The sequence below is a fragment of the Hemitrygon akajei genome, chromosome 3 (genome assembly GCF_048418815.1).
Source record: "Hemitrygon akajei chromosome 3, sHemAka1.3, whole genome shotgun sequence".
Classification (NCBI taxonomy): Eukaryota; Metazoa; Chordata; class Chondrichthyes; order Myliobatiformes; family Dasyatidae; genus Hemitrygon; species Hemitrygon akajei.
The window spans coordinates 3,727,123-3,752,483 of NC_133126.1; the positions used below are offsets into that span (position 1 = coordinate 3,727,123).

The window sequence follows — 25,361 nt, forward strand, 5'->3', positions numbered from 1 at the left end:
CTGCTGTGCACAGATTGGCCTGGTGGTTAGATTAGTCATGGCTGTTAGGGACAGACAACACACAAAGGGAAATATAATCCGATATAAAGCAGAAAAGAGCTGTAACCAAACACAGAATGCTGGAAATGTGCAGCACATCACACTGTGTCATTGCAGAGGGGTAAAACTGAGTCAACATAATAAATGTGTAACCGTACAGCAGAACTGGCCAGTCCTGACAACAAGAGAATAAACACATTACCTGAAAATGTGCAATTTGACATGCAGCCCTGAAGGCTGCTATGTGACCAAACAGATGGTAAGATGCCATCTTACCAAACTTCAATCCAATACTAAAAATTGTTTTCAGATCTCAGATCTGCAATTTTTGTTATTTTCAAATGACTGCACACCAGCACCCTTAAGGGCTCCCCTTAATAACCCTGACGTTTTTATCAACTGGAGAGCTTTCAATTCTCTCAATCTGCAGCTTGTTGTGGATCAGGAGATCTTCAAGATTCCACACTGTCGGGTGTTTTTAGTGGCCAGGACTGCTCAGATAAATCATTGTTCAAGGCTCTCTTAACACAACAACTACACAGAGATAAAACAAAAGCCGTACATGTCCTTTGACAGTAATGTAAGACAGCATTGTCCCTCCTGAGAGGAGATTTCATTGTTCAAGGACACGCTGAGGACCATGCCATAGATATTCAGAAACATCACTGAGTTTATCACATTTTCTGAAAGGAACTGCCATTTTCCACAGATCAGTGGTGAAGGGGGTGAATATGTTTGAGGGGGTGAATGTGTTTGAGATCAGTGGTGAAGGGGGTAAATGTGTTTGAGGGAGTGAATGTGTTTGAGATCAGTGATGAAGGGGTGGCAGGAGGATGGGGTGAGGACAGATGTGTGTGAACTGGAAGAGATGTGGTTGAGGGCACCATTGATGGTGGAAAAAGGGAAATCTATTTCTTTGAAGAAGGAGGACATCTCCTTCATTCTGGAATGAAAGGCCTCATCCTGAGAGCAGATGCGGTGGCGACAGAGTAATTGAGAGAACGAGGTGGGATTTTTACAAGTAACAGGATGGGAAGAGGTCTGGGTAGCTGAAAGAGTCGGTGGGTTTATAATAAACATCAGTAGATAAGCTGCCTCCAGAGATAGAGGCAGTGAGAGATTGATAAAGGGGAGGGAGGTGTTGGAAATAGACCAGGTGAATTTGAGGGCGGGGGGAAGTTGGAGGCAAAGTTGATAAAGTGGCGAGCTCTGCGTGGGTGATGCAGTTGTCGATGTAACACAGGAAAAGTGCGACAGTGCAGGCTTGGAACATAGACATTTCCACAAAGCCAACAAACAGGCGGGCATAGCTGGGACCCATGCGAGTGCCCATGACTACACCTTTTGTTTGAAGGAAGTAGGAGGAGCCAGTGGAGAAATTATTAACAGTGAGGACAAGTTCCACTAGGTGGATGAGAGTGGTAGTGGAGGGGAACTGGTTGGGTCTGGTACCCAGAAAGAAATTGAGAGCTTTGAGGCCTTCCTGGTGGTGGATGGAGGTGTAGGAACTGGACATCCATTGTGAAAATAAGATGATGGGGGCCAGGGAACTGGAACTCATTGAGATCAGTGTGAAGTGTCACGGATTGGAAGGGACTCCAACTTCCTTCGAAATCAAAGCCCTCCCTTCCCCCCACTTTCCTACTCTGACTCCTCATCTTTTTTTTCTCCAGTCCTGATGAAGGGTCTCGGCCCGAAATGTCGGTTGTACTCTTTTCTATAGATGCTGCCTGGCCTGCTGAGTTCCTCCAGCATTTTGTGTGTGTAGCTTGGATTTCCAGCATCTGCAGATTCTCTCTTTGTTTGTCTGTCAAGTGGGCGGCTTTGTCCTGGATGGTATCGAATTCCTTGAAAGTTATCCTTGCCTTCCACAATCAATAATTTCTATTCCCTCAAATGGGATTTTACCCCCATACACATCTCCCTCGTCTGGTTTAGCATTCCAAAGAGAGCATGTCCTTTGCAAAGTCCTGGTCCAGTTTCCTATCTTCATCACCCATTTCCCTTCTCACACCACTTGCAACAGCAACTCTTTCCTTCCCACCAGTCAGGACCCTATAGTCCATAAGACCATCAGACATAGGAGAAGAATTAGACCATTTGGCCCACCGTGTCTCCACCGGCTTCTCCCCATAAGCTTTGGTGCCCTTACTAATCAAGAGCCTATCAAACTTCACTTTAAATCAGAGAATCAGATCCTGAAGGAGATGCAAACAGTGAACAACATGACCACTGGCAGCATCCTCCAGACAGTTCACAAAGCTGCTTCTTTCACTTCTTTTGTTTGTTCAAATGTGTTTATGCTATTATTAGAGCTTGTGACATGCATTTCAGTGGTGCGATTCTGTGATCTGGCCTTTTGTTGTCTCCAAGGATGTTCCGTGAGGTGTACAGCCTCAAAGCCAAGAAACATGGAGCTCATGATTCACTCAATTTCTTGCTGATTAAAATGTCGAAGAAGATTGAAAGTTGCAGAAGATGAGTGGTGTTTAGTGCACTCTAACAGCTTCTCACTCCCACTGCTGCTGGAGGAATGTGTCTACGTGTGGTGCTCTGTCTTTCTTCCATTCGCTTGCTGTCCCTGAATTCAGATGGTCTCTCTCTCTTTCCCTTGATGCTGCTGGAGGTTGGTGTCAGAGTTCTGGGTCTCTGTAGTTCATGTTATGATGTGTTTCTGCTTTCTAGTTCCTACTTTTTTGTTGCTATGTGGGCGACTTTGAACCAGGCAGAAAAGGAAGACTGAGCTGACCTGAATATGCCTGGACACTTTCCAATTTTGTGTTTTTTTTCACGTGGGGGTTGATGTTTCTCTTTGAATGGGTTCCATGGTTTTCTTTGTTTGATGGCAGTCTGTGGGAAGATGAATCTCAGGGTTGTATACTGTATACATAGTGTATGTATTCTGATTCCTTAAATACATCCCATGACCTGACCTCTACAGCCGTATGTGGCAATGCATTCCACAGATTCACCACCTCCTGGCTCAAAGAATTCCTTCTCATGAACATCCCTCTATTCTGACCCTCTGGTCCCAGACTACCCCACCATAGGAAACATCCTCTCCACATCCACTCTATCTGTGTGTGTCCTCTGGTCCTAGACTCCCCCACTATAGGAAACATCCTCTCCACATCCACTCTATCTGTGTCCTCTGGTCCCAGACTACCCCACCATAGGAAACATCCTCTCCACATCCACTCTATCTGTGTCCTCTGGTCCTAGACTCCCTCACTATAGGAAACATCCTCTCCACATCCACTCTATCTGTGTGTGTCCTCTGGTCCTAGACTCCCCCACTACAGGAAACATCCTCTCCACATCCACTCTATCTGTGCCCTCTGGTCCTAGACTCCCCCACTATAGGAAACATCCTCTCCACATCCACTCTATCTGTGTCCTCTGGTCCTAGACTCCCCCACTATAGGAAACATCCTCTCCACATCCACTCTATCTGTGTCCTCTGGTCCCAGACTACCCCACCATAGGAAACATCCTCTCCACATCCACTCTATCCAGCCCTTTCAATATTCGAGATATTTCAACAAGCTCTCCCTTCATTCCTCTAACCTCCAGCAAGAACAGCCCCAAAGCTATCAAACGCTCTCATTCATTAACCCTTTCACTCCTGGAATCATTCACATGAACCTCCTCTGGACCCTCTCTATAGCAGCACATCTTTTCTTAGACAAGAGGCCCAAAACTGCTCACAATTCTTCAAGTGTGGTCTGACCAATGTCTTCCGGATAAAACAGTGATCCTTTGCTGAGCACATGGTGTTCACCATGCGGTCTCCTTTACAATGGAGAACCGAAACACAGATCAGTCTGCAGAATATAGAACAGAGTAGGACCTGCATTTTGGCCCATAATGCATGTGCCAGCCAAAGAACCAAATTAAATTAATCACAGCTACCTGCTCATTGTCCATATCCACCTCCCCCCCACCCCATTCCTTGCCTGTCTAAATAAATGTCCTGCCAACCAAGTCCGGATCCTGGCCTTCATGTGTGGCTAAGCCCAATGGAACCATTTCTACTAACAGAAGGGTCAAAGGTGGATTACTGGCACCTTAAAACCAGTTGCATTGGATAGATTGGGCTTCTCAGCCATGGTTCATCTAGGAGAAGGAAAACTCTGATCTCAAAACTCCACTGCCTAGCGGCTATACTCACTCATTGGGAAGGGTTCTGGAGTAAACCCCGAGGGAACGACATGGAGCTGGAGCTCCTGAAGCAGTCCTACATTGAGTTCAATGCTGACTGGCAACTTCCGTGCCACTGCTGTTGCCAAACTGTATCCGTCTCTGCCATTTCATCAGGTGAGAGGAGAGCCCCTCAAAGGCCGCCATTGTGAGGGGTGGAAACAGGTCAGGCCAGCCTACAGGTCTCTGGTGAAGCTGTACAGACCAATCCCCTGTACAGTGGATTACAGAAACGTTGATGAACCCCAACCATACCATCGACTTTGGATGATGGAGTTGGGAGGTCATCACTGGCCTATGCTCCAGTGGGAGATGTGCAGAGAGGGGGAGTTTGCTCCACGGGCAAAGGCTTGCTCTTCATATCGAACTGCCGTGGCTTGTGTATCTAGACAGCTAGGACACAACATGCACGGTTAACCCTAACCAATGGAGGCCTCGACTCAACTAAATAAAAGCCTTTTAAACATCACTATTAAACCTGCTTTCAGTTTTTTAGGAACTGGAAAGAACATTCTAGGCATTTGCTACTGTATAATAGAAAAAAAACTTGCCTTGTACATCTTTAATCCTTCTGCTCTCACATTAAAGCTATGCTCTTTAGTCTCTTACATTTCCAGCAACACACACAAAGTGCTGGAGGAACTCAGCAGGTCAGGCAGTGCCTATGGAGAGAAATAAACAGTCAGCGTTTCAAGCTGTTGCTGGAAATTCAAGCAACACACACAAAATGCTGGTAGAACACAGCAGGCCAGGCAGCATCTATAGGGAGAAGCGCTGTTGACATTTCGGGCCGAGACCCTTTGTCAGGACAGCCCGGTCGACATTGCTTCTCCCTATAGATGCTGCTTGGCCTGCTGCATTCCACCAGCATTTTGTGTGTGTTGTGCCTCCAACCTGAATTTGGCCTCATCTGAGCAGTAGAGGAGGTCATGGACAGACGTATCGATGTAGGAATTGGAAGTGGAGTTGAAATGAGTGCTCACCAGAAGATTCAGGCTGTTGCAGCAGACAGGTGAGGCCATCCCCCAATCTGTGTAGCAGAGGAAAGACCCAATGCAATAAGTGACTGACAGACTCACAGGTGAAATGCCAGCTCACCTGGAAAGTTGTTTCAATGCAAGATTGTTTAATGCCATTTCCAGTACACAGTTGTAGAGGAGAACAAAATTATTGTTACTCAGGATTTGATGTAACAATTAGATAAAGAACACAATAACATTTTTAAAAAGCTAAATTGATTATAAATACATGAGATAGCTTATACACATAGATTGACGTTATGTCCATAAAGTTATGCTAGGCACAGGAGTGTCTGTACATAAAGTGACTGACAGTAAATGATAAAGTAGTGGTGGTTGGGGGTGTGGTGGGGTGCTTAGTGGGTGGAGGTGTTGATCAGTCTCACTGCTTGGGGAGGGTAACTGCTCTTGAACCTGGTGGTCCTGGCGTGGATGCTATGCTGAGGAGAGGGACAGACAGTCCATGAGCAGGATAGGTGGATGTCCCTCATGATGAATAGGGACCTAATCAGTAATGATGAAGGAGGCCCTTCATCATTTGTTCAGTTGGCAAGGGCCACCATGACTTTTTAGTCACTGTCAGTTTAGATTCCATTTCATTCATGTTGACACAATGCTCAAAATGGTGCCTGCGTACAACGTTCCCACAGTCGACATTTTCTGGATAGACTACGGATCTATTAATTTCACTCATTTTATGTCTTTTATGTCTGTATTTGTCTTGAAAGTGATTGTGGTATTGTTGGAGCTTGTGATTTGCTGTTTGGAGATTGTTTGGGTGTTCCAGTGCTTTGTTATCTCCGAGACAATTCCCGGGAGACAGAGGCAGTGAATGTAAGGAGACTGTGGGACAAAACGTGAGCCAGTGACTCAATTTTGCTGATTAAAGCTTCCATTGTTGGCCAATTAAGGCGATGAGGGAGATTGAAACGTCGAGGCGAATGTGGAAGGTGAGCTCTGACTGCCAGCCTTTTGATCAGTGGTGGGATCACTTCGCTGCCGGAGAGGGGAGAGCTTGCTGCTGTGTCTGGAGAATGTGCTTTTGCATAGGATATGGATATGGACGTGGACTCTGGACTATGGACTTTTTCTCAGTCTTATAGTTTTTATTATATTCTGTGTTTGTCGCCTGATCCTCCTCGATGTACCTGTTCCGTTTTTGTTTATTTTTTGTGTGGGGGAGGGGAAATTTGGTTTTATGGCTAGCTGAAGAAAGACTTCCCACTTTACTCCCACCATCTTACCCCAAAACTTCAAATGTGCTTGTCTCTCAACGATCTGTGACCCAAAACATCAACCGCTTCTTTCCCCATGGACACTCAGTGTGTCCAGCACCCACGGTTTCCATGGAGACTCTGGCAGGGTTCTGGCCCCTGATGCCATCTATCCCGTTGACCAGAATTATCTCCCTCTACCCTGTGACAGCTCGCTGTTGCATGATGGTTTATTTATTTACTGATACAGCACGGAACAGGCCCTTCCAGCACAACGTACCGTTCCGCCCAGCAGCCCAACTATTTAACCCTAGCCTAATCACAGGACGATTCACAATGACCAGTTAGCCCACTAACCAGCGTGTATTTGTACTGTGGGAGGAAACCCAACCCATGCTCACATGGGAAGAAGGTAGAAGCTTTCTTCCAAAGACAATCAGAAATGAATGCCAGACCCTGATGTCCCGATCTGTAATCCCATTGTGCTATCCGTTATGTTACTGAGGCGCCCATGTCGTCTTGGCATGGTGAATGCTGAAGGCTTTCACTAATTGCTGTGCAGCAGGTTGTCAAGAGCTGTGCTAAACTGGGCAAAGGTCCTGCCCAGTCACAAACAAGAGAAAACCCGCAGATGCTGGAAATCCAAGCAACAGGCACAAAATGCTGGAGGAACTCAGCAGGCCAGGCAGCATCTGTGGAAAAGAGTCCAGTTGACGTTTTAGGCCGAAACCCTTCAGCAGGACTGGGGAAGAAAAGATGAGGAGTAGACTTAAAAGGTGGGGGGAGGGGAGAGAGATACACAAGGTGATAGGTTAAAGTGGGAGGGGGAGGGATGAAGTAAAGAGTTGAGAAGTTGATTGGTGAAAGAGATACAGGGCTGGAGAAGGAGAGAACAGAAGGCCATGGAAGGAAGGAAAGGGGGAGGCACACCAGCGGGCAGGCCAGGAGATAAGGCGACCTCCTTTACATCGGTGAGACCTGGCGTAGATTGGGAGTCCGCTTCGCCAAGCACCTACGCTCTATCTGCCAGAAGAAGCCACCCATTTTAATTCCACTTCTCATTCGGATATGGCAGTCCATGGCCCCCTCCACTGATGTGATGAGGCCACACTCAGGTTGGAGGAACAACACCTTATATTCCATCTGGGCAGCCTTCAACTTGATGGCATGAACATCAATTTCTCGAACTTCCAGTAATGTCACCTTCCCCCTTCACCATTCCCCATCCCCTTTTCCCTGTCTCACCTATCTCCTTGCCTGCCCTCCGCCTCCCTCAGGGGCTCCTCCTCCCTTTTTTTCCCATGGCCTTCTGCCCTCTCCTACTAGATTCACCCTTCTCCAGCCCTCTATCGCTTTTACCAATCAATTTGTTAGCTTTTACTTCACCCCTTCCCTGCTCGGTTTCCCCAATCACCTTGAGTTTCTCTCTCCACCCCCCCCCCCCATCTTTTAAATCTACCACTCAGCTTTTTTTCTCTAGTGATGATGAAGGGTCTTGGCTCAAAATGTTGATGGTACTCTGTTCCATAGATGCTGCCTGGCCTGCTGAGTTCCAGCAGCATTTTGTGAGGTCCGTCCAAAATCACTCTAATGTTCGGTGTAAACCAGTCTAAAGCTGTTTCACACTGTATTTCACCAACTTTGGAATCACATTTGTTGCAGTAGGAACCAATTCTTCTGCTACTAAATGTGGGATATTCATTTGGTTGTTCAAGTGTGGAATTGGACACATTTGTATCTGAAATCTTTGCCCTATGCAAGCTGTTAGTGTTGTACTTGATATTTCCCCTGCCCACTTTCATTGAAAAGTGAAACTCAACACCTAAAACTATCAGGGATGCAGATGCTGTTGACACTTTTAAACACCAGCTCAAAATCTATTTATTTAACCTTGCTTTTAATTGACATCTTTTTGCGTTTTACTTTCGTCTTTATTTTTATTTTGATTTTTTATTTCATTTTCATGTTTTCATTTTATCCCATTTGAAAGCTCTTTTGAACTCCATCATCTGTATGATCAATGCTCTATAAATAAATTATTATGCAGCAACTTGTATTTACGGAGAAGCACAATAAAGGCTTGGTCTGAAAAGATGACAACAATAAGTTCATCTTATTTCAAATTTAACTCTGCCACCAAAGTTCATTTTTATAAATATCTTTCTTTTGAACACATTGCAAATGTACTAAAGCTCTATTTCTCAATCTTATTTATTTACATTCATGCATTAGTTCTCAATATTGGCTATTTTTGATTACAATCTGAAATGCACAGATTGTGGGAATACTTTTTATTTATGGTGTCACACTGAATATATTGCTGGGTAAAATTACTGTTGCAAAGTTGACAGATTATAACAAAAACAGATTTTAATTTTCTTTTCCTTCTTTCAATTTTTTTAGTTTTTAACTAATAGTAGAATCAACTTTTTAAAGAATTTTATCATTTTAAAATATAAATTAATTAATTGTATTTTTTGAGTTAAGAAACTTTCAATATTTCTGATCATGGGCACGTGAGCCTGATGGTATCATGAGCTGTCAGAAAGGCATCAGTAGATGAGGATTTCGATCTTACCATTTTTAACCGAGTCACCACTCACGGAAGGGCAGTATGCCACAGCTAGTGTTGGTCCTGTTCTGTTAGTCCACGCAATCTAACCTGGTTGTTTAGTGTGTCGGAAGTCAGTGTCACCCAGTTTGTCAGCAGTGAACTGAAATGTGTGACTCTACATGCTGTTGTGCCCTCTGTCTCTTTTTTCCTCAATCCATTTCACAATTAAATACCAGCTTACAATAGGTTATACAATAGGAACTAAGAAACAACAAATTTAATATGTTGATTAAAGTATTACTTTATAGGCTCTTAGAGTTGTAGAGAAGTACAGCACAGAAACAGGTCCTTCAGCCCATCTAGTCCATGCTGAGCCATTTAAACTGCCAACTCCCATCAACCTGCACCGGAACCATAGCCCTCCATACTGCTACCATCCCTGTACCTATCCAAACTTCTCTTAAACATTGAAATTGAGCTCACATGCACCACTTGTGCTGGCAGCAAATTCAACACTCTCACAACCCTCTGAGTGAAGAAGTTTCCCCTCATGTTTCCCTTAAACTTTTCACCTTTTACCCATAACCCATGACCTCTAGTTATACTCCCATCCAACCTCAGCCAAAAGGTCAGCTGTTTGTTCATTCCCATAGATGCTGCCTGACCTGCTGAGTTCCTCCAGGATCTTGTTTATGGTGCTCTGGAATTCCAGCATCTGCACAGTCTACACACAGAAAATGCTGGTGGAACGCAGCAGGCCAGGCAGCATCTATAGGACGAAGTACAGTCCATGTTTCGGGCTGAGACCCTTTGTCAGGACTAACTGAAATAAGAGATGGTAAGAGATTTGAGAGGGGGAGGGGAAATCTGAAATGATAGGTGAAGACAGGAGGGGGAGGGATGAAGCTAAGAGCTGGAAAATTGATTGCCAGAAGGGATACAGAGCTGGAGATGGGAGAGGATCATGGGACGGGAGGACTAGGGAGAAGGAAGGGGGGAGGGGAGCACCTGAGGGAGATGGAGAACAGGCAAAGAGTGATGGGCAGAGAGAGAGAGAGAGAGAGAGAGAGAGAGAGAGAGAGAGAGAGAGAGACAGAGAGAGAGAGAGAGAGAGAGAGAGAGAGAGAGAGAGAGAGAGAGAGAGAGAAAAGAAGAAAAAAAGGAAATAAATAGATAGATAGATAGATAAATAAATAAATAAATAAGGGATGGGGTAAGAAGGGGAGGGGGGCAATAACGGAAGTTAGAGAAATCAATGTTCATGCCATCAGGTTGAAGGCTACCTAGATAAGGTGATGTTCCTCCAACCTAGGCCTCCTGTCCCATGATCCTTTCCCTTCTCCAGCTATGTATACCTTTTGCCAATTAACTTTCCAGCTCTTAGCTTCATCCCTCCCCCTCCTATCTTCTCCTATCATTTCGGATCTCCCCCTCCCACTCTCAAATCTCTTACCATCTCTTATTTCAGTTAGTCCTGACAAAGGGTCTCAGCCTGAAACGTCGACTGTACTTCTTCCTATAGACGCTGCCTGGCCTACTGCGTTCCACCAGCATTTTGTGTGTGTTGCTTGAATTTCCAGCATCTGCGGATTTCCTCGTATCTGCACAATCTCTCGTGTTTATTATTTTATCCTTGCCATTCTAATCTTCCATGTCCAGCCACATATTCTGTTGATTTGATAATATTTTTGCTTTTTAGTTCAAATTATCAGGATGTTTGTGCCGTGATGTTGCAAATGTTTAAAAATACCTTTTACCATTTTCAGCTTAATTAAGGATAAAATTGCTGGCTTTATCTGTGTTGAAAACACATTATACAGAAACCTATATTTATAGAGAAGCACGATAAAAGAAATTGTGCTTCTCTATAAATATATTGTTCTTATTGTTGTCTGAAAAGATGACAACAATAAGTTCAATCTTTATTTCAAATTTAACTCTGGCACCTTTTTATAAATACCTTTCTTTTGAATACATTGCTAATGTACTAAAGCCCTATATCTCAATCTTATTTATTTACATTCATGCATTAGTTCTCAATATTGCCTATTTTTGATTACAATTTGAAATGCACAGATTGTGGGTATACTTTTTACTAATAGTGTCACACTGAATATATTGCTGGGTAAAATTACTGTTGCAAAGTCTACAAGTGAGTATATGGGCAGCAGATAATATTAGATATTTTTTGCGACAAAGGACAACGGGATGTAATATCTCATGAGTACTTGAGCTGCCCCTTTTAAGGCCCGGCAAATGAAAACAGTATTATCTATCATGGCCCAGCAAATGAAAAGTCTGCCGCAGTTCATCTCGATCCATTATTCCTCTTAGCTTTTCTTTCTGGGTAAATTATTCTTATGCAAAGCATCACTTTTGTACATCATAGCAATTCAGTGACAATACTGCTTTAATCTACCTTTCTGAAGTGGGATTTGACTTCAAAAGCCTTGCAGCTGTAGTAATCTTGTTATGTAACTGGCGGGGCATTTCCTATTTCAGAGTTCTATTCGTTTTATTGCTTGAATTGTTCGTTCATAGAGGTTCATGGTCAAGGAAATGCTTTCAGATGATGGTAGGGATGCTGAGAACTTGACAATAATCCAAATGTTGAGATGTCGGAAATGGACAGAAATTCAAAGCAGTTCCACTAATTCCCATTAAGCTATTTTTTTCCAAAAAGCTATGTGCAATTTTTAAATACATTTATTTAACATAATTTAAGAGCTGAACCCATTGATTACAAAGCTTTTAATATAATTTTCAAATGGCATTCAAAGAATCTGTAAGGTCATAAACAGAATTAGTCTATTCAGCCCATTGAGCTTGCTCCGCCATTCCATCATGGCTGATTTTCTATCCGTCTCAGTATAGGAAACTGATACAGGACTTTGTGATATGGTGCAACTCAAACTACCTGCGTCTCAATATCACCAAGACCAAGGAGATGGTGGTGGACTTTAGGAGATCTAGGCCTCATATGGAGCCAGTGATCATTAATGGAGAATGTGTGGAGCAGGTTAAGACCTACAAGTATCTGGGAGTACAGTTAGACGAGAAGCTAGACTGGACTGCCAACACAGATGCCTTGTGCAGGAAGGCACAGAGTCGACTGTACTTCCTTAGAAGGTTGGCGTCATTCAATGTCTGTAGTGAGATGCTGAAGATGTTCTATAGGTCAGTTGCGGAGAGCGCCCTCTTCTTTGTGGTGGCGTGTTGGGGAGGAAGCATTAAGAAGAGGGACGCCTCACGTCTTAATAAGCTGGTAAGGAAGGCGGGCTCTGTCGTGGGCAAAGTACTGGAGAGTTTAACATCGGTAGCTGAGCAAAGGGCGCTGAGTAGGCTACGGTCAATTATGGAAAACTCTGAACATCCTCTACATAGCACCATCCAGAGACAGAGAAGCAGTTTCAGTGACAGGTTACTATCGATGCAATGCTCCTCAGACAGGATGAAGAGGTCAATACTCCCCAATGCCATTAGGCTTTACAATTCTACCGCCAGGACTTAAGAACTTTTTAAAAGCTATTATTAATGCTTTTTGAGATAGTGATTTAGATGCATATCATATTTTTTACTGAGTTAAGTACTGTATGTAATTAGTTTTGCTACAACAAGTGTATGGGACATTGGAAAAAAGTTGAATTTCCCCATGGGGATGAATAAAGTATCTATCTATCTATCTATCTATCTATCTATCATTCTCCGGCCTTCTCCCTGTAACCTTTGACACAGACCAATCAAGAACTTATCAACCTCTGCTCTAAATACTCAGTGACTTGGTCTCCACAGCTGCCTGTGGCAATGAATTCCACAGATTCACTGCCCTCTGGCTAAAGAAATTCCTTCTCACCTCTGTTTTAAACAGATGTCCCTCTATTCTGAGGCTGTGCCCTCTGGTCTTAGAATCCCCCACCATAGGAAACATCCTCTCCACATCCACTCTATCTAGGCCTTTCAATGTTTGATAGGTTTCGGTGAGAGTCATTTGTGGCCAAACATGATGGTGCTTGGGCCAAGAGTGGAGAGATGAAAAGGAATAAAAATGGAGTACTATTTTCTTCATGAAACTACCTGCGTTTCATTAGTTGAGTTCCTTGGGATAGTCTTTGTGGCATCAGAGAAATCCTCTGCAGTGGATGGTTGACAATCCCACAGTGCACAGACTGTTAACACAGCAATTGCTTTTCCATGGAATGAGGGAAGAAACACGAGGTACAATTGAGGGGACTAATCATAATTGTAAATTGGGGGACTGCTTTGTTGAGCACCTTCACTCCATCCACCAAACATTTTAAATCCTATCCCACTCCTGTTACACCATGTCGGTCCACGGCCTCCTTTTGTGCCGTGATGAGGCCACCCTCAGGGTGGAGGAGCAACACCTTATGTACAGTCTGGGTAGCCTCCAACCTGATGGCATGAACATTGACTTCTTCTTCCAGTAATTTTTTTCACTCCCCCTTTACCTCTTCTTCATTTCCTCACTCTCGCCTCTTCCTCTTCTCCTCAATTGCCTATCATTTCCTCCTTCCCTTTCTCCCATAGTCACTCTCCTCACCTGTCAGATTCCTCCTTCTCCCGCCTTTTCCCTTTCCCACCGATCATCTCACCACTTCATCCCACACTCCCCCACCCACTGGGCTTCACCTATCACCTTCCAGCTTGTCCTCCTTCCCTTTATTCTGGCTTCTTCCCCCTTGGCCTGAAGAGCTGACTGTTTATTCATTTCTATAGATGCTGCCTGACCTGCTGAGTTCCTCCAGCATTTTGTGTGTGTTAGTCTGGATTTCCAGCATCCATGGAATCCCTGTTGTTCAGGTTTGGCACAGTTGGCCATCCTTACTGAATTCTGTTTTCAGTCTCAGAATACGTTACAACGGCAATTTCCCAGGAAACTCAGTTTATGGTAGTAGTCCAAGGCATAAAAAAGGCTGGGAACCCCTGCAGTAAAGGGAGGTTTAATTACAATAGAGGCGTGAAATAATGGTATGTCACCAAAGACTCTAGCGCATTTATACAAACGTACCATGGAGAATTTCCTAACTGGTTACATGACCGTGTGGTATGAAGGGGCCGTTGCAGAGGATTGGAAAAAGCTGCAGAGATTTGCAAATCCAGCCAGCTCCAGCACGGGCACTCACCTCCCCAGCATCGAGGACACCTTCAAAATGCAATGCCTCAAAAAAGGCAGCATCCATCATTAAGGACCCCCATCACCCAGGGCAGGCCCTCATCTCATCGCTACCATCAGGGAGGAGGTACAGGAGCCTGAAGACACACATTCAATGTTTCAGGAACAGCTTCTTCCCCTCCACCATCAGGTTTCTGAAAGGACAATGAACCCATGGACACTACTCCAGTTTTTTTTGTCTTCTTTTTTTTGGTCGCATTATTTATTTAATTTAATTTTTAAGTTCGTTCCTTATTGCAATATATAGTTCTTTGATTAGACAGGGCGTCAAAGGTTATGGAGAGAAGGCTGAGAAGGCTGCATAATCCTTAATTATGGAGAGAATGGGGCTGAGAGGGATAATCAATCGGCCATGATGGAATGGCGGAGCAGACTCGATGGGCTGAGTGGCCTAATCCTGTTCACAATATGTCTTTTGGTCTTATGGTCTAAACTAGAGACAGGCACCCAGAAACTATAGTTGTAAATTAGAGGGGGTAAATTTGCTCTAGCAGGTAATCAGACATTGTGTGTGCTCCTCATTGCACATGTAAAGGGGGTTTCTTCTTTTTCTTTGTTACTGTGTATGTTAATCCAAATCACTTCTTTGTTTTGTTAAAAGTAGGAATGCTTCTTTGTTGCGAGAGAGTGCTGGAAGCTTGTTTGGGTTAAAATTTACTGATAACAAGAATTGTATTCCTTTGTTAACCAATTGGGATTAATGTTGTTCTTTCTTCTGAGTCTGTAAGCTATTGTTGGTGGGCTTTTGGGGAGTCGGCGCGAGGGGATGAGAGAGAGAGGACGCGATGCTGTAAACTGGGCGAGGAACAGACCCCAAGCGGGGATCCAAGGCCAGGAGGTACCCCGAGGAGAGGAGACGAAGATAGATGTGCTTGGTTGACCACTTCGGCTGGTCCTGAGCTGTGAGTCGAGGAGTTCGGAGGGGATCGAATGGTGGCCAGAAGACTTCAGTAATTGAGCTCCAACGGTTGTGCATGAAGTGGTTTGGACTTTGATAAGTTTGGCGCCTTTTCTTTATTTTCTTTTCCTTCATGTATACTGTATCGTTATTAATCACTTAGTTATAGTAATCTTTATAAACTGTAATCATTTAATCGCATATGGTGTCCTGTTTGTTCTTTGGCGAGGCGGGGACATTACTCAGCATCCACACCAGCTGATTACCCAGTTTGGCGGGGCCAAAGGCTGCTCCCCCCAAGACGAGAACGAGCTGAGCGAGCCTGAGGTGACCCAGGGGGTTACACACATATTTTCCACAAAAAAGCAAGAATTATTGAAAGCCAAAGTTGATAATCCCATAACTTGCAGTGGGATCTCTGGACCGTGAGCAAATGGAGCAGTGTCTGTGTTTATCCTGAACGTCTGACCCACACTTCCATTTACAGTGATTAACAATGAGCATCTAATGAGGGTCCACTCCCACCACGTTCAGGAACAGTTATTAACCTTTAACCATCAGGCTCTTGAACTTCACTCACCCCAGCACTGACGCCAACACCTGTGGTCTCACTTTGAAGGCCTCTTCATCTCATGTTCTTGATATTTATTGCTTAAGTATTTATTATTATTTTTATTTTTTTAACTTTTCTGCTGTATTTGCAAAGTGTGTTGTCTTTTGCACATTGGTTGTTTGACCGTCTTTGTTGTGTGTGATATTTCATCGATCCTATTGTGTTTCTTTGTCTATCAGAATCGGGTTTAGTATCCCAGCATGTGTTGCGAACCTTTGCAGCAGCAGTACAATGCAACACATGATAGCTAACAGGAAAAGAAAACTGCTAATTACAGTAAATAAATATATATTAAATAGTCAAATTAAGTAAGTAGGGCAAAAACATACAAAAATAGTGAGGTAGTGTTTGTGGGTTCAATGTCCATTTAGAAATCAGATGGCAGAGGGGAAGAAGCTGTTCCTGAAACATTGAGTGTGTGCCGTCAGGCTTCTGTACCTCCTACCTGATGGTAGCAATGAGAAGAGGGCATGTCCTGGGCGTAGAAGTCCTTAATGATGGACGTCACCTTTTTGAGTCACTGCTTCTTAAAGATGACCTGGATACCACGGAGGCTAGTTCCTGTGATGGAGCTGGCTGATTGAATAATCACGAGCAAATGAATCTCAGGGTAGCATATAGTGACATATATTGACATTGATAACAAATTTACTTTGAACCTTAACTGTAAATTATATCTCAAAGTTGACGTGTAATTAATAATTCTTTGCGATGGGAAGACCTTTCATAATAAATCTAAGTATAATCTTAAAATGCAGAACTTGATCGAAGGATTACACTCAATTCTGAAAAGAGAGGGAGTAGATATTTATTATTTCATCTTTCAGAATGTTGTTGACGCATTCATTTCCCAGCCCTGAATTGCACTCCAGTTGCTGGTGGCGGTGCATTTCACTAGGAAAACCCATCAGGGACTCTTCGTCCCACACCAGCTTAGGAAATGTAACATCTCAGGGTGTATCCTGATGAATTGTACTCAGCCATCATTGACAGAGTTGTGACCGCCCTTGTCACCAATTGGTTTCCCACCACCTCCTCCCTCTCCACGTCCAGGTTTCAGCGAGAAGAAAGGAGCTGGCCTACTCCTAGCTGTTTACCAAACTGCCATCAGGGAGACCCTACAAGTCCATCACCACCAGGACTACAAATCATCTCCAAAGCTTCCTTCTTGGAGCTGAGGTGCGCCAGTGTTGATCATCAATGAGGAGGATATGTTATCACCAATCCACACAGAGTGTCACCTGGGACAGTACTCACTGGAATTCAGAAGAATGAGAGATCTTATAGAAACGTATAAAATAATGACAGGGATAGATACAATAGAGGCAGGAAAGTTGTTTCCACTGCTAGGTGAGACAAGAACTAGAGGACATAGCCTCAAGATTAGGTGGGGAGTAGATTTAGGATGGAAATGAAGAGGAACTGCTTTCCCCAGAGAGTAGTGAATATGTGGAATTCTCTGCCCAATGAAGCAGTGGAGGCTGCCTCAGTAAATATATTTAAGACAAGGTTGGATAGATTTTTGCATAGTAAGGGAATTAAGGGTTATGGGGAAAAGGCAGGTAGATGGAGATGAGTCCGTGGCCAGATCAGCCATGATCTTATTGAATGGCAAAGCAGGCTCGATGGACTAGATGGCCGACTCCTGCTCCTGGTTCTTATGTTATGTTCTTATATTTATTTATTTCAAGATACAGTGTGAAATACTGAGTTAAGTATTGTATGTAATTAGTTTTGCTACAAGTGTATGGGACATTGGAAAAAAGTTGAATTTCCCCATGGGGATGAATAAAGTATCTATCTATCTATCTATCTATCTAAATAGACTCTGCACTAGCTAACAACCCCTGATTTAACCCTCGCCTAATCACTGGACAATTTACAATGACCAATTAACCTACTAATCAGTACATCATTGAAAGTCACTTTGTACTTCATTCGAACAGAAAACAAGTGGAATATGGTTTCAGTTTAACAAAATGCTACACTCAGATGCATATTGAATAAATTAAAGCCTTTTTTACACTGGACTCCATTTGCCTTTGAAGTCAAAGGTAGAAATGCATGTGTAGAAAAAGAACACATCAGTTACCTTAGTAAAGAAACTCAACAATAATTCATTTGAAAACCGTACAATTAGATTAAAATGGCAGAAACTAAAGTTAATTGAAACTCTTTATTTAGAATGTTCTACTAAATGAAAAAAAGGCAAATCAAACAATACAAGGCTTTAGAAAAAGGTGGATGAAGTTTATCATTCAGAATAATTGTATTGAACCTGTTCTACTAATAATATTCATTACATAACGATTATGTGCAAAGTTCAACAATTTAGTACAGTACATTGAAAGAAGAGAATATCATTCTATGAAAGAATATCAGAATCAAAATTAAAATACTGAGCCTCGAGTCTAACATATAGATTGTTATCTGACACATACAGACAATGAACAAGGAAAAAAAATCGAATTAGTGGCTTGAAGGGTGTTTTGGGGAATTCAATTTCCAGAACCGCAGAGCTAAGACTGAAGAGAGGTTGAGAGAGGTGGAGAGGGAGGGGTTGGGAGAAATTGAGAATGAATCATTTGGGACCCACTCCAGATACACCAGAGTTCTGAAAGGTCTCAGCCCAAAACATCAGCTGTTTAATTCATTTCCATAGATGCTGCCTGACCTGCTGAGTTCCTTCAGCATTGTGTGTGAGTTGCTCTGGATTTCCAGCACCTGCAGATTTTATTGTCTTCATAACGTATTCCAGTGTCTGAGGACATTTGATAATCTGTGATGGAGATCGGGGTGGTTCTTAGCTATATTTAAAAAAAGGGGGGGCAGTGAGGATTTGCATTAGAGTAAAGTTTCATATAATTTTAAATTTAGAACTGTAATCGACCTTTGTGGATCAACAAAACTATTCTGCCCAATTACACCTATGTGTCCAATTAACCTAGTACCCATATACCTTCTTTGGAATGTGGGAGGAAACCAGAACAACCAGAGGAAACCTACAGAGTCACGGGAAGAACATTCAAACTCCTCACAGAGAGCAGCAGGAATTGAACTCTGGCCAACTACTACTCTACTGTACAGCCCCCTAATATTTACCATACGGCCCCTAATTTCTACCATACAGCCCCTAATTTCTGCCTATAAAATGGAAGGTGAAGGGAGTAGAGTAAAGGTACACTTTGTGTAATGACAAGCAGCGTGTGATTGTAAGTTTGTCCTAGTTTAGTAGCATTTAACAAAACAGAAGATCTGTTGGCAGCAACACATGGGCCAGACTTTGTGGTTAGTTCTGATAACTGATGATACAGAGCCACTGGGGAGGAATAATCTCAACATAAAATACATTAGAACTGTACAGCTCTTCAGCCAACAGTACTGTGCCAGACCAATGTGAGAGAAAATTCCCCCAAGAAGGGTGGAGTACTGCATTGATCACATACATCATTCTGTTAATCTTTTTCAATAGTTTATCACAAAGATTATACAAATATGTTGAAGGTGGGACAGACATACGTTGTTCACATAGATTCAAACTGGAGAAGTTTACATTTGCAACATGACTGGAGCCGAACTTTGAGATGTCGATTGGTTTAGTGATTTCATCATCGAGGGTTTTCTGGAAGAAGTTGATCAGAATAAGAGTGAACTTGATGTTGATTTGAAAACAGACAAAAACCAAAAATGGAAATAAAAAAATACACACAAGAGATTTTGCAAATGCTGGAAATTCAGAGTGATATGCTGGAGGGACTCAGCAGGTCAGGCAGCAATGATGAAAATGAATAAACAGTCAACCTTTCAGGCTGAGATATCTCCTCAATATTGGACTAGAATGGGGGAGAGGTTTGTGCAGGTACTGTGGTTAGTTAGGCAGGCAGATAGTGCTTGGTTGGGACGTGGGTGCTTTACAGAAGGGAAGTTTTGAAAACACCAGAGCAACACATCCAAAATGCTGCAGGAACTTAGCAAGACAGACAGCATCTTTGGACATTAACAAACAGTCATCATTTTGGGTCGAGACTCTCCCCCAGTACTGGGAAGGGAATAAAGCACCAGAATAAAAAAGTTATGGGAGGGGGCAGGAGAACAAGTTAGAAGTAGATGATAGGTGAAGCCAGGTGGGTGGGAAAGGCAAAGAGCCTGGGTTAAAGGTATCTAATAGGCAAGGAGAGTGGATTGTGGGAGAAAGGGAAGGGAAAAAGATATGAGCTGCAAGCTGGTTAAGATGTATTGGGAAAATAGTTTCCTGTAAATGAACAATAGCAAACCCTTAAAGAAATACCACACAATTTTTGCAGCTATATAGGACCCTGGTCAGACCCCACTTGGAGTACTGTGCTCAGTTCTGGTCGCCTCACTACAGGAAGGATTTGGAAACCATAGAAAGGGTGCAGAGGAGATTTACAAGGATGTTGCCTGGATTGGGGAGCATGCCTTATGAGAATAGGTTGAGTGAACTCAGCCTTTTTCCCTTGGAGCGATGGAGGATGAAAGGTGCATAAGATGATGAGAGGCATTGATCGTGTGGATAGTCAGAGGCTTTTTCCCAGGGCTGAAATGGCTAGCACAAGAGCACACAGTTTTAAGGTGCTTGGAAGCAGGTACAGAGGAGATGTCAAGGGTAAGTTTTTTAGGCAGAGAGAGGTGAGTGTGTGGAATGGGCTGCCGGTGACAGTGGTAGAGGCGGATAAGATACGGTCTTTTAAGAGACTTTCAGATAGGTACATGGAGCTTAGGAAAATAGAGGGCTATGGGTAACCCTAGGTCATTTTTAAGGTAAGAACATGTTCAGCACAGCATCATGGGCCAAAGGGCCTGTATTGTTTTCTATGTTTCTAATTCTTAATGACCATCCACTGAGTGCAAATGAATTCTGTAGGAAAGGTGATCACTCCATTGTGAATCTGATATTAAAAGGCTCCAAACTATAACAAGAGAATGAACTAACTTGAAGATTTTAAAGAATTCAATAAATGATTGACTAACCACTGGAGAGCAAGATGGAAATGGCATTATAGTGATATAGAAAAGTAAAACTACATAAACTGTGAACATAATTGTGAGATCCTAGAAGAGACATTGCTAAATGAAGTGAGGACATTTTTAAGGCCTTCCAACAAATGTATGCCTTGTATAGAAAATGCAGGAAATTTACCAGTAATATTGGGCAAACAGGATTCCAACCAGACGGAAAACTTCAGAGCAATTGGAAAAGTTAGAAGATTAAAAGTTTTTAAAAATGCTTTGAATCTAATGGCCTGAAATTGTGGCGTTCCACGGGAGGTTACTGTGGCAGCATTAATGGTGTTCAAAGGTTCTCACACATTCTCACCGGCTGAGGAGGAGGAAAAATGCATTCATGAAAGAAGTGAGAGAGATGATAAGCAACTGGAAATCCACTGGCTGCAACTTGCAATGCCAACTGACTATTGTCTTGTGTGTGGTTTTATCAAAGATTCTAGTACATTTCATCATACTTACTGTGAATCCCTGCAAGAAAATGAACTTCAGGTTGCATGTGTATTTTGATAATAAATTCACTTGAACCTTCAACTACTAATGAGGACATTGTTATAAAGAAATCAAATTAGACAGAGGCCAATGTTTTACTGAAATTAACCAGGTCTGATAAGTCTAATGATTCTTTATAATGATGTGACAGGGCAGATTAATAGGGGAGCTATGAATGTCACAAGAAATTTGAAATGATAACACACCTGTCCAGCTGCAGGTCAATGGGACAAGGCAAATCAATGGTTTGGCACAGCCTAGATGGGCCAAAGGGCCTGTTTTTGTGCTGTAGCCTTCTATGACAACTGATGTTAATAAAATGTTATAAAATAATTGGTGAACAGTAACGTTCAGACTGGCAAGCGATTATTGAGCTGGTTAGTGAACCGGCACTCAGCACTGAGTCCCCTGCCATGTTCAGTTAGCATTATTGATTTAGATGAAATGATAGGGAGTACTGAGTCTACTCTGAAGAAAGGACATTCCTGCCTGATACCAGTCCAGAAGAGATCGACAAGATTCATTTCTGGGATGTGGGTTGTTCCATGAGGATAGCCAGAGAAAGACTGACACATTCTCATTGAGTTCAAACAAATCAGCGGTGATTCCATCGAAAAACACAGGATGAGAAACTGACATGATGTGTACTGAGAGGCTGCTTCTCTGGTCGGAGAGTTGCGAACGGGAGGGAATTGTTTCAGGGGAAGTGGTCAGCAAACTTGGACTGTGGGGGATGTGCTGAAACTTTGTGATTCTCAACCAAGCTTCTCCCATGCTTAGAGATCGGGTATCTTCTATGCAAAGACCTTAAGCCTTTGACTAGCTAACTAGCTGCACATAGAAATTGGGAAAGTAACCCTGAGAGGATCAGCTACTGATTTACTTGAATGAATTGCGGGGGGGACGGGACTGGAGTATTTTAAGTGGTTGGTTTTAAGTATTTTAAGTTATTTTCACTGTCTGGTATGGGGAGGGGCCACTGTGGTACAGAGGGAGGGGCCACTGTCTGGTATTGTGGGGAGGGGCCACTGTCTTGTATGGAGGGGAGAGGCCACTGTCCAGTTGGGGGGAGGGGCCACTGTCTGGTGTGGGGGAAGGGCCACTGTCTGGTATCGGGGGGAGGGCCCACTGTCTGGTATCGAGGGGAGAGGCCACTGTCTGGTATGGTCGGAGGGGCACTGTCTGGTATCGGGGGGAGGGGCCACTGTCTTGTATGGAGGGGAGAGGCCACTGTCCAGTATGGGGGAGGGGCCACTGTCTGGTGTGGGGGAAGGGCCACTGTCTGGTATCGGGGGGGGGGGAGGAGAGGCCACTGTCTTGTATGGAGGGGAGAGGCCACTGTCTGGTATCGGGGGGGGGGGAGAGGCCACTGTCTTGTATGGAGGGGATAGGCCACTGTCCAGTATGGGGGAGGGGCCACTGTCTGGTATTGGGGGGAGAGGCCACTGTCTGGTATGGGGGAGGGGCCACTGTCTGGTATCGGGGGAGAGGCCACTGTCTGGTATTGGGAGGGGGGAGAGGCCACTGTCTTGTATGGAGGGGAGAGGCCACTGTCCAGTATGGGGGAGGGGCCACTGTCTGGTATCAGGGGGAGAGGCCACTGTCTGGTATCGGGGGGAGGGGCCACTGTCTGGTATTGGGGGGAGAGGCCACTGTCCAGTATGGGGGAGGGGCCACTGTCTGGTATTAGGGGGAGAGGCCACTGTCTGGTATGGAGGGGAGAGGCCACTGTCCAGTATGGGGGAGGGGCCACTGTCTGGTATCGAGGGGAGAGGCCACTGTCCAGTATGGGGGAGGGGCCACTGTCTGGTGTGGGGGAGGGGCCATTGTCTGGTATCGGGGGAGGGGCCACTGTCTGGTATGGGGGAAGGGCCACTGTCCAGTATGGGGGAGGGGCCACTGTCTGGTGTGGGGGAAGGGCCACTGTCTGGTATCGGGGGGGGGGGGAGGCCACTGTCTTGTATGGAGGGGAGAGGCCACTGTCCAGTATGGGGGAGGGGCCACTGTCTGGTGTGGGGGAGGGGCCATTGTCTGGTATCGGGGGGAGGGGCCACTGTCTGGTATGGGGGAAGGGCCACTGTCCAGTATGGGGGAGGGGCCATTGTCTGGTATCGGGGGGACAGGCCACTGTCTGGTATGGTCGGAGGGGCAACTGCACAGGATCAGAAACAGCTGTAGAAAGTTGCAAACTGGATCATGGGCACTAGTCTCCCCAGCATCGAGGGCATCTTCGAAAGGTGATGCCTCAAAAAGGTGGCAACCATCCTGAAGGACCCTCGTCACCTCGTTATTGAGAAGGATGCCCTCTTCTCAATGCTACCATCAATGAGCTCTTTCAGGAACAGCTTCTTCCCCTCCACCATCAGGTTTCTGAATGGACAATGAACCCAGGAACACTATCTCAGTATTTTCCTCTCTTTTTGCACTATAATTTAATTATATATATTTCTCATTGTAATTTATATATTTTTCTTATTATGTATTGCAATGTACTGCTGCCACAAAACAACAAATTTTATGATAATTTGCCAATGATATTAAACCTGACTCTGATGACGTGTCGTAGAGGAAGAGCACGGTGGTGATGAAGATTAACTCTCATCCATGTAGCTTAGAGGTGGATGTGCCTGCAGAGAGGTACTGAGGGCAAGCAGTCAGCAGCCAGAGCAGGAGCCGGGATAACTCAGACAGATGCCTGTGAATCAGAGCCTCGTGCTTTCCACTGCTGAGAAAATGCCAGTGATATCAAACCTGATTCTGATTCAGAGAAAGCCTTAGACCATATGGTTTAATAATTCATTTATTTCGTATTTATTATATAGAAAATAAACACATTGAAGAATAAAGCCCATGGCCTGGTCTTTAAGGGAAAAATAGTATTTTACTAATTTGTAATTTTGATAAAACTCTTTATTGTGATTTAAAACAACTTCAGACTTGCCAGTGTAGAAAAGGCTTCATCAATTAAATTATGACATGCCAACAAAGAATAAAAAAAAGCACCTATTTGTAAAGTCATTCGCAAAATGTAACCGGCTATGTGTTTTGGATGGATCAGTACACTTGGATGAGAGGCTTCATGAAGGGGATTGCATAGTGAATCAAACGGCAAGTGTACATGGTGCGATGGACAACCATGCTCTCAGTTGGTTCATTGGATTATGAAGTGATCTTCTTCTGTTTTGTTCCCATGATACCAAGTTCATGCATGTAAAGACTTTAACATCAACACTTCTGATTCTGGCTGAATAGCATTTATTTTGGAGATTATAGAATATTTGAAAGAACGAGTTAAAATTCAGCTGGGTATTGAAACATCTTGATATTGTTGCTTTCAATGGGGACTATAAGTAGTAATTATGCCTTTTGTAAGGTCTTGTCTCTTACTTTGATTGGCAGCTTTGTCCTCACAGTCAACTTGGCCAAAGGGAAGTCTGCTTCTCTGCTCTGAGTATGTGTGTTCATTTTTGTTCGAAATAAGTTCCTGATCCTTGTCCTTGCGGGATGCTTTCAAACTTTCCATGTGTGTAATGTGCATTTCAAACTAAGCAGACTCCTGTCTTGAAACAATAACTGTGGGACGGTGCTTCCTTTTTAAGGTTAAATGTTTCTGTTTGCTATTTTAAATGAGTACACTGTTTCTGTCTGCCATTTTGTTGTTTTGGGAAGTCATTGCATATTCCGCTCCGCCTGTCCCATTTTCTTCTTTCCTCATGGGCTTCCTGATTCCGGTGCAGGAAGGGTGGTTAAACGCAAGGAAAAACAGAACAGAAAGAAAATGTGTTAACTGTCAGTACTTGTTAATCATGTGAACTTAATACTTTAGGGAAGGGATACATTTTGCACAACAAAATCTTCCACTGTTTTAGAAAAAGAAAGTTAAGCTAAGCTTTGATTAATTGAGGAAAGCATTCACAATTTTTTAACTTTTGCTTCGGCATCTAAAGCTGTAGAAATGTCTAAAATAGTCAGTTTAACAAATTTTGTCACAAACAAAATGACATGATATCCACACTAATTAGGCTTTTGCAAACCACCAACACTCCTTCACCCTGGCAAGTAGTTAATGTGGCTACTTTAGGTCCAAGTTCAAGTTTATTGTCATCTGATTGT

At 43.6% G+C, this 25,361-nt stretch overlaps 1 protein-coding gene across 4 annotated transcripts in view; it reads right to left on the reverse strand.

Annotated features, from left to right (window-relative positions):
- prima1 (proline rich membrane anchor 1) overlaps nt 1-25,361 on the reverse strand; it is a 223,142-nt gene that overhangs the window by 124,472 nt on the left and 73,309 nt on the right. Inside the window, exon 4 of one of the 4 annotated variants that reach the window (XM_073039158.1) lies at nt 24,487-24,970. The exons of the other annotated variants lie outside the window; for them this stretch is intronic. Within the exon in view, the coding sequence (XP_072895259.1) occupies nt 24,871-24,970 (100 nt within the window). The 3' untranslated portion in view covers nt 24,487-24,870. Of the gene's footprint in view, nt 1-24,486; nt 24,971-25,361 lie in introns of those variants that run through there. 4 annotated transcript variants of the gene reach the window in all.